Source organism: Paramormyrops kingsleyae, chromosome 5 (genome assembly GCF_048594095.1).
Source record: "Paramormyrops kingsleyae isolate MSU_618 chromosome 5, PKINGS_0.4, whole genome shotgun sequence".
Classification (NCBI taxonomy): domain Eukaryota; kingdom Metazoa; phylum Chordata; class Actinopteri; order Osteoglossiformes; family Mormyridae; genus Paramormyrops; species Paramormyrops kingsleyae.
This window is the reverse complement of record NC_132801.1, coordinates 24,153,810-24,167,849: the sequence shown is the minus strand read 5'-3', so window position 1 is coordinate 24,167,849 and position 14,040 is coordinate 24,153,810. Positions and strand designations below refer to the sequence as shown.

General features: G+C 42.3%; 1 protein-coding gene across 4 annotated transcripts in view; it reads right to left on the bottom strand.

Moving 5' to 3' along the window:
* Positions 1-3,836: 3,836 nt before the first annotated feature.
* The window catches only part of mrtfba (myocardin related transcription factor Ba), a 45,980-nt gene continuing 35,776 nt past the window's right edge, over positions 3,837-14,040 (bottom strand). For all 4 annotated transcript variants that reach the window (XM_072712450.1, XM_072712451.1, XM_072712452.1 and 1 more), the window contains 5 exons: positions 13,685-13,804; positions 10,202-10,348; positions 9,956-10,093; positions 8,737-8,797; positions 3,837-7,940 (listed from right to left, as the gene is read on the bottom strand). In XM_072712450.1, the coding sequence (XP_072568551.1) occupies positions 7,462-7,940; positions 8,737-8,797; positions 9,956-10,093; positions 10,202-10,348; positions 13,685-13,804 (945 nt within the window). In that variant the 3' untranslated portion in view covers positions 3,837-7,461. The remainder of the gene's footprint in view (positions 7,941-8,736; positions 8,798-9,955; positions 10,094-10,201; positions 10,349-13,684; positions 13,805-14,040) is intronic.

Sequence of the window (14,040 nt, the reverse complement as noted above, 5' to 3'; positions counted from 1 at the left end):
ATATTTGCATGTTGGTGTAAGAATGTGTCATTGGTAAGAAGAGGCCAGGATATTTGGTGATAATGGAACTTTGATGTATCTAATGCCTGAGCTGTCACTTCTGAAGAGCATGTTTCAGCTACCGGCTCTGTGTAAATGATCTCTGTGTAGGCTATTGTTCCTCAGACAATAGTATATGTAATAAATGAGAATTCAGTGCCTGAATTTAGTGGCTGTTTACTGGTTTGTGTATAAGCACTGATGACACTGGTTATCTATTCACAGGTGTGAGCATAGAGGCTGTGACACTGAGCCAGTCTCCTGTCACTGTATGTGGGACATTATGCTACATCAGAGTGTCTATTGGCATTTATTTTAGCCTTTTATTTTCTTGACATTGCCCCAATTATGAAGTCATAATCTGGTGAGTAAATTTGCCTATTTTCACATGTATATTAATCCAAAATTAAGCTTATGAAATCTTAAACTTCAGCGGGAAATATTTCAACTTCAAAGTGTGCTATTTCTAAGAACCTCTGACTTAATTCTCCTACACCGGTCTGTTGATGGAGTAGTTGGATGTAGTTTTCACACTTTCCCGGTCAGGCTGTTTTTTTTTCCATCTGATGGAACACGGAGGGACATGGAGCTGATGGTCACATGGGGTGGTCATGCCTGGGTACTGAGATGTGGTAGTGGGTGGGTGGGGGCACAGAGGGAGCAGCCCTGGGGATCTTTCAAGGCAACGGCGCCACAGAGCAGCGTTTTGTGGCCAGCTGGGATCTTCTCATGTGTCGGGGTTTTGATTCCCTCCTCATTACTCACAGCGAGGCTCCAGCTGTTCTCCGCAAGCAGGAAGTGGCTGTCAATGTTTTCATTCAGAAAAGGCCCAGACAGAAAAGCACATTGTGGCCATACGCAATGGAATTTGCTCAGAAGAATGCAGCAAATGGGAGCTAGTCTGTCTCGGGCATCTTAGAGAACTAAGCTACACAGGGCTCCGGCCCCCCAGGACTGGAGTGACACCCCTGTCCTATAGAGAGGGAATGGTAATATTTTATATGCATATCATTGATTTACAGAGATACCAGATAGCCATGCAGTTATCAGTTTTGTTTATGGGGGTTCGGTGTGTGGCTCTGTGGGTTTGGACTCAACGATTAGAAAGTTGCCGGTTGAAATTCAATGGCTTGCAGAGTGGTTTCAGCACTGGGCCCTCGAGCAAAGCTCTTACCCCCCAAGGGCTCCAGGGACACTGTCTGCCCCCGGTCTCTTATCCTGGCTGGTATTTCACTTCAGACAAAAGCATCTGCTAGATAAACAAATGTAAATGTGCTGTGAATCTGATTGTTCAGGAACAAAGGCACAGGACATAAATAGCTATAAATTATCACTCACAACAAACAGCAGTAATGCCCTCTAACTCGATAACACCCTTTTATTATCATTTTCACTCTAGATTTCTCTCAGCCAATAACGCCTGCTCATATCTGCCATCTGCTGGTGGAGCTGAAACGCTCCAGATTAAGCAAAGAGCCCCTGGCGAGGGTATCAGGGCCATTCCTTTTGGGAACAAGGCAATTCGATTTTCACAATCTCTTCATCCATCTCCTACCCGCATATCCTGGTCAGGGTGGCGGGGGGGATCCATGAGTGTATGGAGCCATTCCAAGGCAGCACAGTGCAGAAGGCTGAGATACACCGTAGACTGCGTGCCAGCCCATTACAGGGCATACACCCACGCACACACGCACACGCACACGCACAGATTAGGTATCTAAATCTTTGTGTGGACTCTCCATTCATTTCTAAGGGCATAACCCCTAACCACTTATAATTATTACAACCTTAAACATAACCGAGCAGAATACAAGACTTTTGGCATTTTTCGTTTTTTGATTGCATTCAAAGAATTTTATAAAATTGAGTTTCCCCATGTGGGGACCGAAAAATGTCCCCACAAGGTCAAAATAACGGGTTTTTAAAATTAACATTACCACAAACGCAATCAAATATGTCTTTTTTAAAGACATGCTTTTTTAGTAGCAAATAGAAGTCTTTTAAAAGACAATATTCTCTAAAAGTACAAGGTCTCATTAGTTCTGTACAAAGGTGGGTTTAAAGTATTAAATCCACTGTCACCGGGGGCCAATCAGAGGCCAGCAGTCAGAGTGACCAGGTCTTATTGGTGTTTCTTGCAGTCCAGCCTTCATTAACACGCCACTGTGTTACAGAGTTACGTCCCGCAGACGCATATCGACATCCATTCCTAGCTTTGTGAGTCTGCACAGAGACCTCATGAGACCTGTAGGTGTGGCTGCAACATCAGCCCCAGGAGCTGAGGCAAGCTGGACTGTAACGCAAAGTACAGCAGTACTTTGCCTTAGAGTGACATCTATTGGTGAATTTATGAACAACAACAGACTATGAATGAATGCCTATCCACCAGCCAGATCTCAGTACAATGCTCTACCACTCTGGCATGCATTGGACAGGGTAAGAGCTAGTGTTTTAAACATAAAAAGGTCATTTTTAAAAATAATCATTATTATAGCTCCATTTCTCTGTGAGCACAAGTAATATAATAAAATGCAAATTTTGTTAGAAAAATCAAAAATGATTACAGCAAAGATTTGATTTTACTGCAATTAAAAGGTAAAACAGGTGATAAGTTCTAGGACACCGAAGGAAAATTTGCTGTAACCTTAAAGGTGGACACAATTTTTATTTAACTTGACAGCCGAAGATTGAAATGATTGATCAAATGATTTAAAATGTAATCAGACTGTTATAATACTAGACTCTCACTACTGCCTTAAAATCTATAAATAGATTAAGGGTTCCGCGAGCTATTATGAAAGTTAATGAATGGAAGCACCAAAAGCAGTGATTCTCAACCCATAGGTTGTGACCCAAATTCGGGTCACGCCAAGTTCAGAAAGGGTCATGAGGCAGAGTTAGAAAAGTAAGAATTTTAAAAGCAGCAAGCTCCTATGCTGATCCACGATCAGATTTACCAGCCCAGTTGTAGAACATAACATATAAATGGATCTTAGGTCTGCGATTGCTTAGCGCAAAACTAGTGAACGCTCAACCAATCCAAGAAGCCAAACCACAGATGCTTAATTTAAAATTCATTGGCCCATCCAATCAGGTTTGTGCAATAGGCATTCATTGGCGTAAATTTCAGAGTGCACTGCGTGCTTGATCTAGTGTTAATATAAACCTAAACTTTACCTAGGTTACCGACTGAGCTAAGATGGTAAAGACTGGGTCGCAGCGCAAAAAGGTTTAGAACCACTGACCTAAAGAGATCTGGAAGGGGTTAGCCCTAATCATAAAGCCGTGAGGGGTTCGGGACGGGGCTAAGCCTGACCATGCTTTCACCTGTATTAATGAAGCAGTAGATTAAGAAATACTTGATAAACCACAATGCCTGTTTTTTTTTTTTTTCTTTCTTTCAAATTCAACATTTTATTAATAATAAATCAATGCAGTTGACATAAGAAAAGCAAATAATTTAATCATGCGTTACTGTAATTTAATCACTTTGGAAATTTACCGTTTTATGTATTTATATTCCATATAAATTCAGAAAAATATAAACGCATGTAACTCAAAGGTTAACATTTGTCATCAAACTGTTTTATAATGAACAAACCTGTGTCTAAACCTTTAACAGCTGTCAGTGCATTTTTATTAAGATGTTTGTTCATTTATTTATTTTGCATACGTTACATAATTCATCCCAAGTCTTACTGATGTGTAAAAATAGCCCAAATAAGGAACCATTTTAACCTACCACAGGCATATAGTCCCGTGTTGGAAAATGAGAATATTTTACAAAAACATACCAGTATTCTCACTGCACATCACCAGCTTTATTGACAGAAATGAGTGTATTATACTGTATATGTACATATATATATAAACAAACACACACACTAGACAGTGTATTCATTTCAAATATTTACAAAATAGAGCTCATGAATATGCCACATATAAAAATATGCATTACATCTATATAAATATATACACTGTGTGCAAAACATGGCGTACAAACAATAAATGAGACAGCATATGAAAAAGACTTTAAAATGATGATCAGATAGATCTTTGATACCTCCTTGGAATAGTTTTCAATAGTTTTATTCCTGCAACAGAAAATACTGAAGACGTGGAAGACTCAGAAAATTCACAAGGAAGGACTGACGAGCAATTACACAGAGAAGGCTGACAGAAATACCTCAGTTACACTCAATCAGCTTTCAGCTGAAACTGTCATATTATCCTTATGTTCTTAAGTTAAAGTGAGCCTCCTTAAAGCTAGAATTACGACATAAGCAGTGTGCTTCAGAATAACTACCCTAAGATTGCCATGGTGTGGCAATGCACTGATTTCACATCCAGTGCACTGCCGATCCCTGCTGCTCATACCTTCACTCAGACATTCCTGTCTTTTGACACCCAGATCATAAATGGCTGACTCAGTGTCAGGGGACTGAAACACTGAAACACAGAGATATTTTTCCCCCTTTTGTTTGGCCTATTTGGCTGCCAAGTGGTTCTTACTATAAAATATCCATTTAAAATAAAAAAGTAAATCTATGTACATCTTCACCATCCACTGAAGTACACAAAAATGATTGTTCGCCTCAACAAAACCACAGAAAATAAAGGCAGATAAGGGACATCGCTAATCTACCACCCTCTTTGGCAAAATGTATGGACTATATGATTAGACTCCCACTGAGTTCTGTCCTCCACAGATAAATGGCTCCCCCTACTGTTGGGGGTATTTAACTCAATTACACTGACTCCTACTTTCTTCTTTTACACTCCTACCCTCAGACCTAAAACCAAGTGCCACGTGATTTAGAATGTGTATTATTAATCAGATGAGAATGATGTTCTATATTTGGCACCAATCCTACTACCCAGGGAGATAAGTGTAAGTAGAACTTAATGTCATACATGTATCTCTTAGTACTTTGGAGGGCCATGGCCCCTACTCCCCCAACACCCATATGATTTCTGAAAGCTGAACATGAGATTTTACATAAATACTGGGGCGCGTGTCCCAGTAAAAGGGGTCTATCGAAGCCCATGATTAATGCAGCGATGCACATAAGCTTCAGAGCAAATAGCTTCACCGTGATCCTCTGGGATGCTAGAAAAACATGGCTGCTACAGTCGATACCACATCTCTAGCATTCTGTATGTAGTGACCTCACCAAGCAGTAGGCGTGAGGAGAGCATGAGCCCCAGCATGCAAGGCAGAAAGGAGAGAAACACGGCACACCCACTGTGGCAACCATGCTGCCCCTCTACTGTGTTGCTTACTTTGTTATAAGCACAGGAAAACTGTGCTGTGGGGGAGATGGACACATATCATGATATAATCTCTGGTGTTCGCAAGGCAAGTGGTACTACTGCTTAACAACACTGATTAATGAGGCTGATCCCTTGTGTTTCTCAGTGTACATCTGACTATTCTAAACTTCAAATGAATTACCCCTCCCCCCACCCAATAAACACAATCTCGTTGACAGTTATCAACTCTGGTAGAAAGTCTGTGATTCTCATTTAGGTGGGCACTGATGTTAAGTGCAACAAAGTAATAATCTCTGTAATTTGCATGCCACAACAGCAGATGGCGCCAGTGAGAGGACTTAACAACAGAGCGCTACATTCATCCAAGTGTCCTAATTTGTTTCTCCATCTGCATTTCCATCAAATTTCAGCAAAACATTGTTCTGCAGCATGAATATAAGATGTGCAAAATGTGACATGAAATATATGGTGCACACCGATGCCTTGTGCAGGTTATTAATCTCATGCATTTTTTTTTGGTAACCCTTACTGGTATCTGTGCCCAAAACAATGAATTGGTCCAGAACCAGCTGTAGAGACACCAATAACAGGTTTACTCTACCATCTTTGAACTCTTGCGCTCACACAGACATATACACAGATAGACAAAACAGGGCAGACAGACATGTGCGTGTGCGCACGCGCGCGCACACATACACACACACACACTGTATCTCATTTCACAGCATCACCAAATTTTACAGAATATGCGACTCTTCCACATCCTAGATGTGCATGTATCCAGTAAAATTCCAGCAAGACTGTACAGCAGTTAAATGTTATAAAAAAATCCCTACTCAAATCACCCTCATCATAATTTACTTATTGAAGTATTTACACAATAGACTGCTTGTTCAATTTACATGTATTTACATGATGGTCAAAGCTTTCATTTTTTTGTACAAGGACAGATGGCTAAAGTAAGCTCCTCCGACAGTGATCTTTTCTCAAACAGCTAACCAAACGTTTGCTGGCTAAGCGAAAGCAGACGTGTACCTCTCTTTCGACCATCTCAGGAGCTCAAGAGGGTTCCTTAGACGCCAGTCACAACTCGATAGTGATGTGGTGCAGAAGCGAGGATGTATCCTCTAGGGGAACGCAAAGCGCAGCCCCCCGACATCCTGCTAAAATGCAGCACCGATTTTCCCTCTGACCGCCTGAATCGCACATACATGACCAGATGGAGGCAATGTTTGTGGGCCGAGGAAGAAATTAATGCGCTATGTTTTTTCAAATGTGAGATTCTTTCATATGCGACAGATTAATTCAACTCCTCATTCTTCTCTGTTATGCAAAAAAAAATTAAAAAAATCAAAGAAATCACCTGTTTCCAGTTTCTAAAGAGTGGGAGGAGCTACACTAGTGTCTGTGGTCTTAGTGTTGAGCACAGAGATGACAGTAAGCAAGTGGGCTGCCAGCAGCAATCAGTGGGCTGGAGCAGGATGAAGGAGCCTTCAATGTCAGTCAGATCCCTCTGAGGGGGGCAGCGGCAGTGCTCACCCATACTGATGTGGTTAAATGTGCCAAGCTGTTTGCTATAGGGTATGTGGGTAAGAGAAGGACCATTACAGTATGGATAAACAAGGAAGACAGCATAGTGTGATCAACCAGAAGGACCAACAGCCTTTCAAAATACCCTTCTAACTCACACATTCCACCTGCATTTTGACCGCTTTCATAGTGATATGTAGCAGCCAATGATCCCTTTGTTGCCACAGAATACAAAATTACAATAATAAAATCAAGAAATTCTTTCCAGCTGTTAGAGCACATGATTATGAACAATTTCAGATACCAGCACACCCCTGAAGGACAGCCAGCCGAAAAAAAGAATAAAAAAAAAAACACACACAGCAATCAAAATAAAGGTCAGTTAGTGGTGCTTAAGTAAAGAGTGTGTGGAAGAGTGAGTCCATCATCGGATTCCGCCGAACGTGGAAAGTGTGACCTCACAGGGCCTTAGAGTGGGACCCCCATTGTGAGCACATGTGACCGGCCCTCTAACTGCTAGGGATGCGTTTAGTGTCCTCCTTGGCTCAGGCAGTAACGGGAGGCGGCTACACGCTTCGTTTCACTGGGCATCCTAGAGGTGACGGGGCCTGTTCTGCATCAGTCCCAGTGTAAGTGGAGGTCGTGAGCGTCAAGTATGTCAGAGGATATACCCAGTGGCGTGAGCCCTCCCGGGGGCCCCGGCATGGTCAGGTCCAGCCACTCCATGTTGTCCAGATTAGCATCCTGGAGGTCAAAGGAGGTGGTAGGCACGGCGTCGGCAAACGTCAGTTCCGACGTGTCCATGGGAGAGTGAGGCTGTTCCAGCAGCTGGCATTGAAGCTCCTCCCCCAGTCCCAGCGTGTGGGGCTCGGGGTCTTCCGACAGAGTGCCGTCCAGAAGAGCTTCCAGCTGGTTGTCCGAGGCCAGCATGGCCAGGCTGGGTGTGGAGTCGAGGCTCATGGAGGCGGCTGGGGCCAGCTGCACTTGGGGCAGGGGGCGGGACAGCACGGTGTTGACAGGGAGGGTGGTGACGCTGGCTGTCACGGGCAGCACTTTCCTCACCGAGGGCAGGTCTTGTCGAATGAGGGGGGAGATTTCTGTGCAAGAAGCAAGACAAGACAATAAAAAGAAAACAGTCTGACTTTGAAGTTCTGCAAACAGTGATCCCTTATATTATAAACATCATGACAGGCTGTGTAGATCTACATAATATACTTAATGTTAACATTAATGTTTGTTTATTTCCTTCTCGGACCACATGGTGTTGAGGCGGGGCATGGCGCAGGTGGAAAAGGAGTGATGATCCACAAAGTAACTCACAAAAACGGGAGAGAAAGGGACCCCAAGGGGTCAAGAACCAAACAGGAAAAATAAGAATCAACTAAAAGAACCACAAATTAATACACTAGGGAACAGAGCAGGCACTTAAATACAGATAGAGATACAAGGACTAACAGGGGGCAGGTGCGGACCATAACAAAATCAACCAATAAATTGTGGAATAAATTACAAGTCCAGGAACTAGGGGACACTGACGAACACTGAGGGCTAACACTAGGAAAGACTAGTAACATAAATACAAGCAGAAGAGAATTAAACCAGGTGCAAGCTGGGTAAACCGTAAACAGGGACAAACATAACAGAAAAAATAACAGACACCAAGGAACCAGAAAGCAAAGAGTTCAGCCCGGGGAGAAATCTTAACCCTGCATGCCAGGCACATTTAACAAAGTTTCTTATAACAATGAACCCCATCGTACATGTGGCCTTGAAAATGAATAGCTAGAACATTTTGAAGCACTGGTTCATAATAAATCATACATGCTCAAATCTGAGGCACACAAGTGTTACTCAAAAGTGTTTTGCCACAGCTGAAAAACAGCACATGCTTACCTCCGCTCTCTATCAGGATATCGAACAGGTCATCCATTTGCTGACTGGTGACTGTAGGCATCTGTAACAGGAGACAGAGCACAGGATGCAGAGTGTAAATGGAGGAAGAATAGGCTTCAGAGTCACCTTGACATTTATAAAGAAAGACTTTGAATGTATAATTCAGAGCTAAGCATTTCCAGACAGACTTATTTCTCTAATATGATTAACGAGAGCATCGACAGTAACTATTCGCTATTGTGGACAAATTACCAAATACCCCAACACAGTCAATCCTTGAATTCTCTTCAGCTGAAAAGTGTAATGAGTTTGCATCTTTTTCCAACAACAAAATTAAAGACAATAGATCACTTATTTGTTCCAGCCCCTTAGGCAATGACACGACAACCATCTTACTACATAAGCAGAACATGGCTGTCATGTTTGAATATAATGCTATCAGCTACAAAACCCTGGAGGATTTAGTGCACCACCATAAACCATCTACCTGCTGTCTTGATAACATAAAATATTGTTAGAAAGGTTTGAAAACTGGGAAGGCCTATCAAGTAGAGTGTTGAGATGGGTCAAACCATATCTAGAAGGCACTATAGGCAGTTATGAGTCCAAACATACTACCATAAAGTATGAAGTCCCTCAAGGATCAATTCTGGGGCCCCTCTTATCTTTATATGCTCCCACTTGCCCAAATTCGTAAAGACAGCAAGTTAGCTTATCATAGCTTACTGGATTTATTTAGCTCTGTCACCAAATGACTGTAGTCCAGTAGATTCATTTAGTCTGTGCCTCAAGAAAATAAATTACTAGATGCAACAGGATTTCCTCCAATTAAACAAAGACTGGAATAATATTTTTTGGTAACAAAGTTGAAAGACTCAAACTGAATGCTTTTCTGGGCCTTAGGACTTTAAAGACTTCAGGTCAGGTTAAAAATCTTGGTATCATAATAGACGAGGACCTAAACTTCACAAACCACATCAAAAAGATAACTAAGGTGTCATTTTATCATCAACAATATATCCAAAATCAGAGGCTGTCTACCTAAACAAGACCTAGAGAAACATATGTGTGCTTTTATCTCCAGTAGACTGGAGTACTATAATAGTTCCTGCTCCCTCCTGGTCGACCCGTCTGGGGTACGGCGGCTAGTTTCTGTGCTAGTTGTGCACCTGGCCACTTAAATGGCAGCGAGAATGAGGCGTAAGCTGATAAAGCTCACCTGGGCGACAGTGGGAGCCTGCAGGCTGCGTGTCTGCTTGACAGCCTCCTCATAGCGGGGCGGGTCTTTGCTCTTGGGGGTGTGGCTGGAGAAGGTAGATGGCTGGAGGATGAAAGTGGGAGGAGAGGAGGATGGAGCCTGGAGGGAAGGCAGGGGAGGCTTTTCTTAATGGAACATTCCAGGCACGACACTGTGGATAACGTCACACATTCGGCATGTGTCGGCGTGCGGAGGACAGAGCAGTACCTTGCTCACGGGACCGTTGGGGAGAACGGTGGGGGGTCTGCTCTCCGGGGAGCTGTTCAGGAAGCACTGGGGTATTTCTTTCAATAGATGGTTCTGGTTGGCGCTGTACTGGAAACCAGTTTCTGGAGTGGTGCATAACGGAAAGGTCTGCAGAGCAATATGAAAAAAGGAAAAGTGGCCTGAAAGTGAGAATGGCCGAAGCGGGGGGGGGGTTCCTGATTCACGCGAGAGCAGTGATCTGGAAAAAACGATATGTTGCGAAAGTGCAAAGGTTGACTGGACAATTTAAGCAGAAAATAAAATAAGAACTGTGTCCCAACTCAGTCAGTGTGCCAACTTAGTGCTCTTGATAAGATGAACTTGAGGATATATATTTTTATTTACCCACTGTAAATAGAAATTAATATAAACATGTATCATAAATTACCTGTCGTTATTTGAAGTACTTCAATTCACAGCAATGACCACGCCTCAAGTTGCTTTAGGTATTAATACGGTTCATTTCAGGTAGTCTACAATATACAATGGCGGCTTCAAGGAACAGGCACATTTACCACTGAACTATCTGCAAGGCTTTGTTTAGATTCCGCTTTGATCATGGGGCTGGGTTGCGGAACAGGAACTAGAGGGCCGGCGGAGTTGGCTAAAGCCTGCTGAAGTGCCAGCAGCCGCCTGCGGGGAGAGACGCCCAGCCCTGTGGGCCGTTTGGCAAGTCGTCACCCAGGGTCCGGAGCCACCCACAAGTTTGGGACACGTCCAGCTAGCGTGTGTCGGCGAGTGACGGGTATTCAATCGGCAAACCGGCCATCGGCAGCCATTTCACAGGTTGGGAGGAGAGTTTAGGGACCAAAGTGCACACACTGCAGTTACATGTGCAGATTTGGGTACATTTGTTGATACCCTTCCATGACAAAAGAAGAACCCACAATTGTCTCTGAAATAACTGGAAAATGACAAAAGTAATTGGCACCCATCTTTACTCATTCCACATTTAATAAAAATCTGACTTTGCTTGAGATCAAGCAGGATATTTGAAATAACACAAATGAAAATAGCATGGCCAAAAATGATGGGTCTCTTAACCTAATATTTAGAAGCCTAATCAACTTTATGGTAATGAGCTACGACGTGGTTTGGCGGCAACCAGTCGGAATGTAGAGATGCTCTGCCAAAGTGTGTTCCACAGACCACAGGCGTGTAAACCTGTGTTCCGACCAAACAGTTTCCAAGCATCATCGGGTATAAACCGTGAGATAGAATACATCTCCAAACAGCATTTTTACCCTCTAGACACGGTAAAAAAATACCCGTTTAGGCAGTATAAAATCGCGCATTAAAAAAAACCCATATAGACTTGCATTTTTATTCCAAGACAACACGGTATAATTGCACGTATTAAGAAGGTCTTTCAGTACAGAGATATACCTAATACTTTCTGTTCAAAGGTAAACGTTTCAGTCAGTAATGCATTATATTGGTTGCTGTATGATAACATTTGGGCTGTTAGCCATTCATGGGCACTGAGACTGAGCTCTCTGAAACTGGGCTGTATGTTTTGCTCCAGAATGTCTTGATAGTCTTCAGACTTCATTGTGCCCTGCACAGATTCAAGCTACTCCATGCCAGACACAGCAAAGCAGCCCCAAAACATAACCAAGCCCCCTCCATGTTTCACAGTCGGTCTTTTCTTGTAAACCTTCATATTTCTTTTTGTCTGTGGACATAGAGATGATGTCACTTGCCAAAAGGCTCCAGTTTTGTCTGACATGTCCAAAGGACATTCTCCCAGAAACACTGAGGCTTGTTAATATGCATTTTAGCAAATTTCAGTCTGGCTTTTTCACATTTTCCTTTCCACAGTGGAGTCCGCCTGGGTCTTCTTACACTGAGCCCACTGTTGCTGAAAAAGCGACGGATCGTGTGACCAGACACTGATGGACCTTGACCTTGGAATTCATCTTGTATCTCTTTGGAAGTTGTCTTTGGTTTTTTTGTCCACCATTCTATCGTTCTGCTCAATCTGGGGTCGGTTTTCCTCTTGTGGCCATATCCAAAGAGGTTGGCTACAGTCCCATGGATCTTAAACTTGTTATAGCCTTAGTGCTTAACAAGCGTATCTATAATTTTCCTTATGATTTCCTCAGACAACTCTCTCCAATACTTTCTCTGGTCCGTGTTCTGTGTAGTACGCACAAAGATACCAAACAGCAGAGTGACCACTTTTCTCCATTTAAACAGATTGAATGACTGATTACAAGATAGAAGATACGTGATGCTAATTAAAGAAAACAGTTTGAAAAATCACTATAATCCACTTATTTATAATCTTTTCTAGGGGTACCATCAAATTTGACCAGGCCATTTTAAAATTCTACTTTGTAGAATAAGCAATAATTTATTTGTTTTCACATTTTACTCGATGACATATCAAAGGCACAGGGGTATACCTGAGACAATTGCTTTTAATCTAATCACTTTTCAGAAGGCATAAAGCACTATTTTGAATGCGCTGTAAGGGCATCAGAAATTTGTCCATGTCTGTATTTATTTAGCAGTCACGTTTCTCCAAAGCAACATACAAGGGAAGCGAAGAGCACATCACAGACATAATGTGTGCCAGGAGGCTCAGCACGGAGGCAGGCAGGCAGGCAGGCAGGCAGGTGCTGTGATATGAAGCCCCCTGCTCAGTGATGCACAGCTGCCCAGCTCGTCCTACGCTCTGCTCAGGCTGCAAGGGGGCAGATCTGCTCCAGCTGCTCACATCTGTCATCACTCTCTGTCTGATTTTCACTAAGTACATCTTACTCCATAACAGGGCAAAGAAATATCACAGTCATTAACTGAAACCTAAAAAGTGGCCATTGCAACACCTTTTGTGCATGAATAGCATTTCCAAAGACTGTAAAATACCTTATTCGTTTCATAAGACGGAATGGAAAGACTAAAAACTAACAGCATTCACAAAGAAGTACATCCCCTCAGAGTTAAAGTCACTGGAATATTCACAATATGTTCTAATTAATTACTACTTTGCCGCTGGAATTTTGCTGTATATGTTTGCGATGATATTATATATGTTATTGCTTGAGTGACGTTACAATGAAATCATCCTTGTCATTTACACGATTAAGGTTAAGACCCTCACAAAACCCTGAAAAAACAAAGTTTAGCAAAACACGCAAAAGCTTGAAATAGACACTTAAAGTCAGTTTCATTACACATTATACTTTTTAAATACTTTTTACAGCCAAATCATATACTTGACTTGTTTCTCTGCTGTTTAAATCAGCCTTTAACAGGTCCCATCGCGTGTGACTTACCAAGACGGTTTGCAAACCAAATATCTTCTCATTGGTGATTGAAGGTTTCTTTCATCCATAAAGCTTGTTTTCCAGAGGAGTGTTGTAATCTTTTCACAGTGATTGCTTCAGTAAAACCTCACCTCTTCCTCCCCAAGCTGGGCAATCATTAATTCTGACTCACCTTAGCAATGTGCTGTTCTTGCCTGCTGTATTGGGAGGGCGACGTGTCTGTTCTCGGGGCAGAAGGATGCACGAGACCTTGGCTCTGAACTGGGACAGCAGTCTGGACAACTGGCTGCGTCTAAACAGTCAAGAAAACTACACTTAAACACAGAAAGCACCTGACGTCCTTTTCTCCTTGTTTAACACCTACTGTTAATATCACTTTACAACTGAAAGGCTTTGTCCAACCATGATATCACTATAATAAAAATAATATTGGAATATAATTTAATAAGCATACTAATTAATATCTATATATATGACAATCAAAATAAATTATAATGATTAGGTTTACACACAGAGAAATAACCAAGA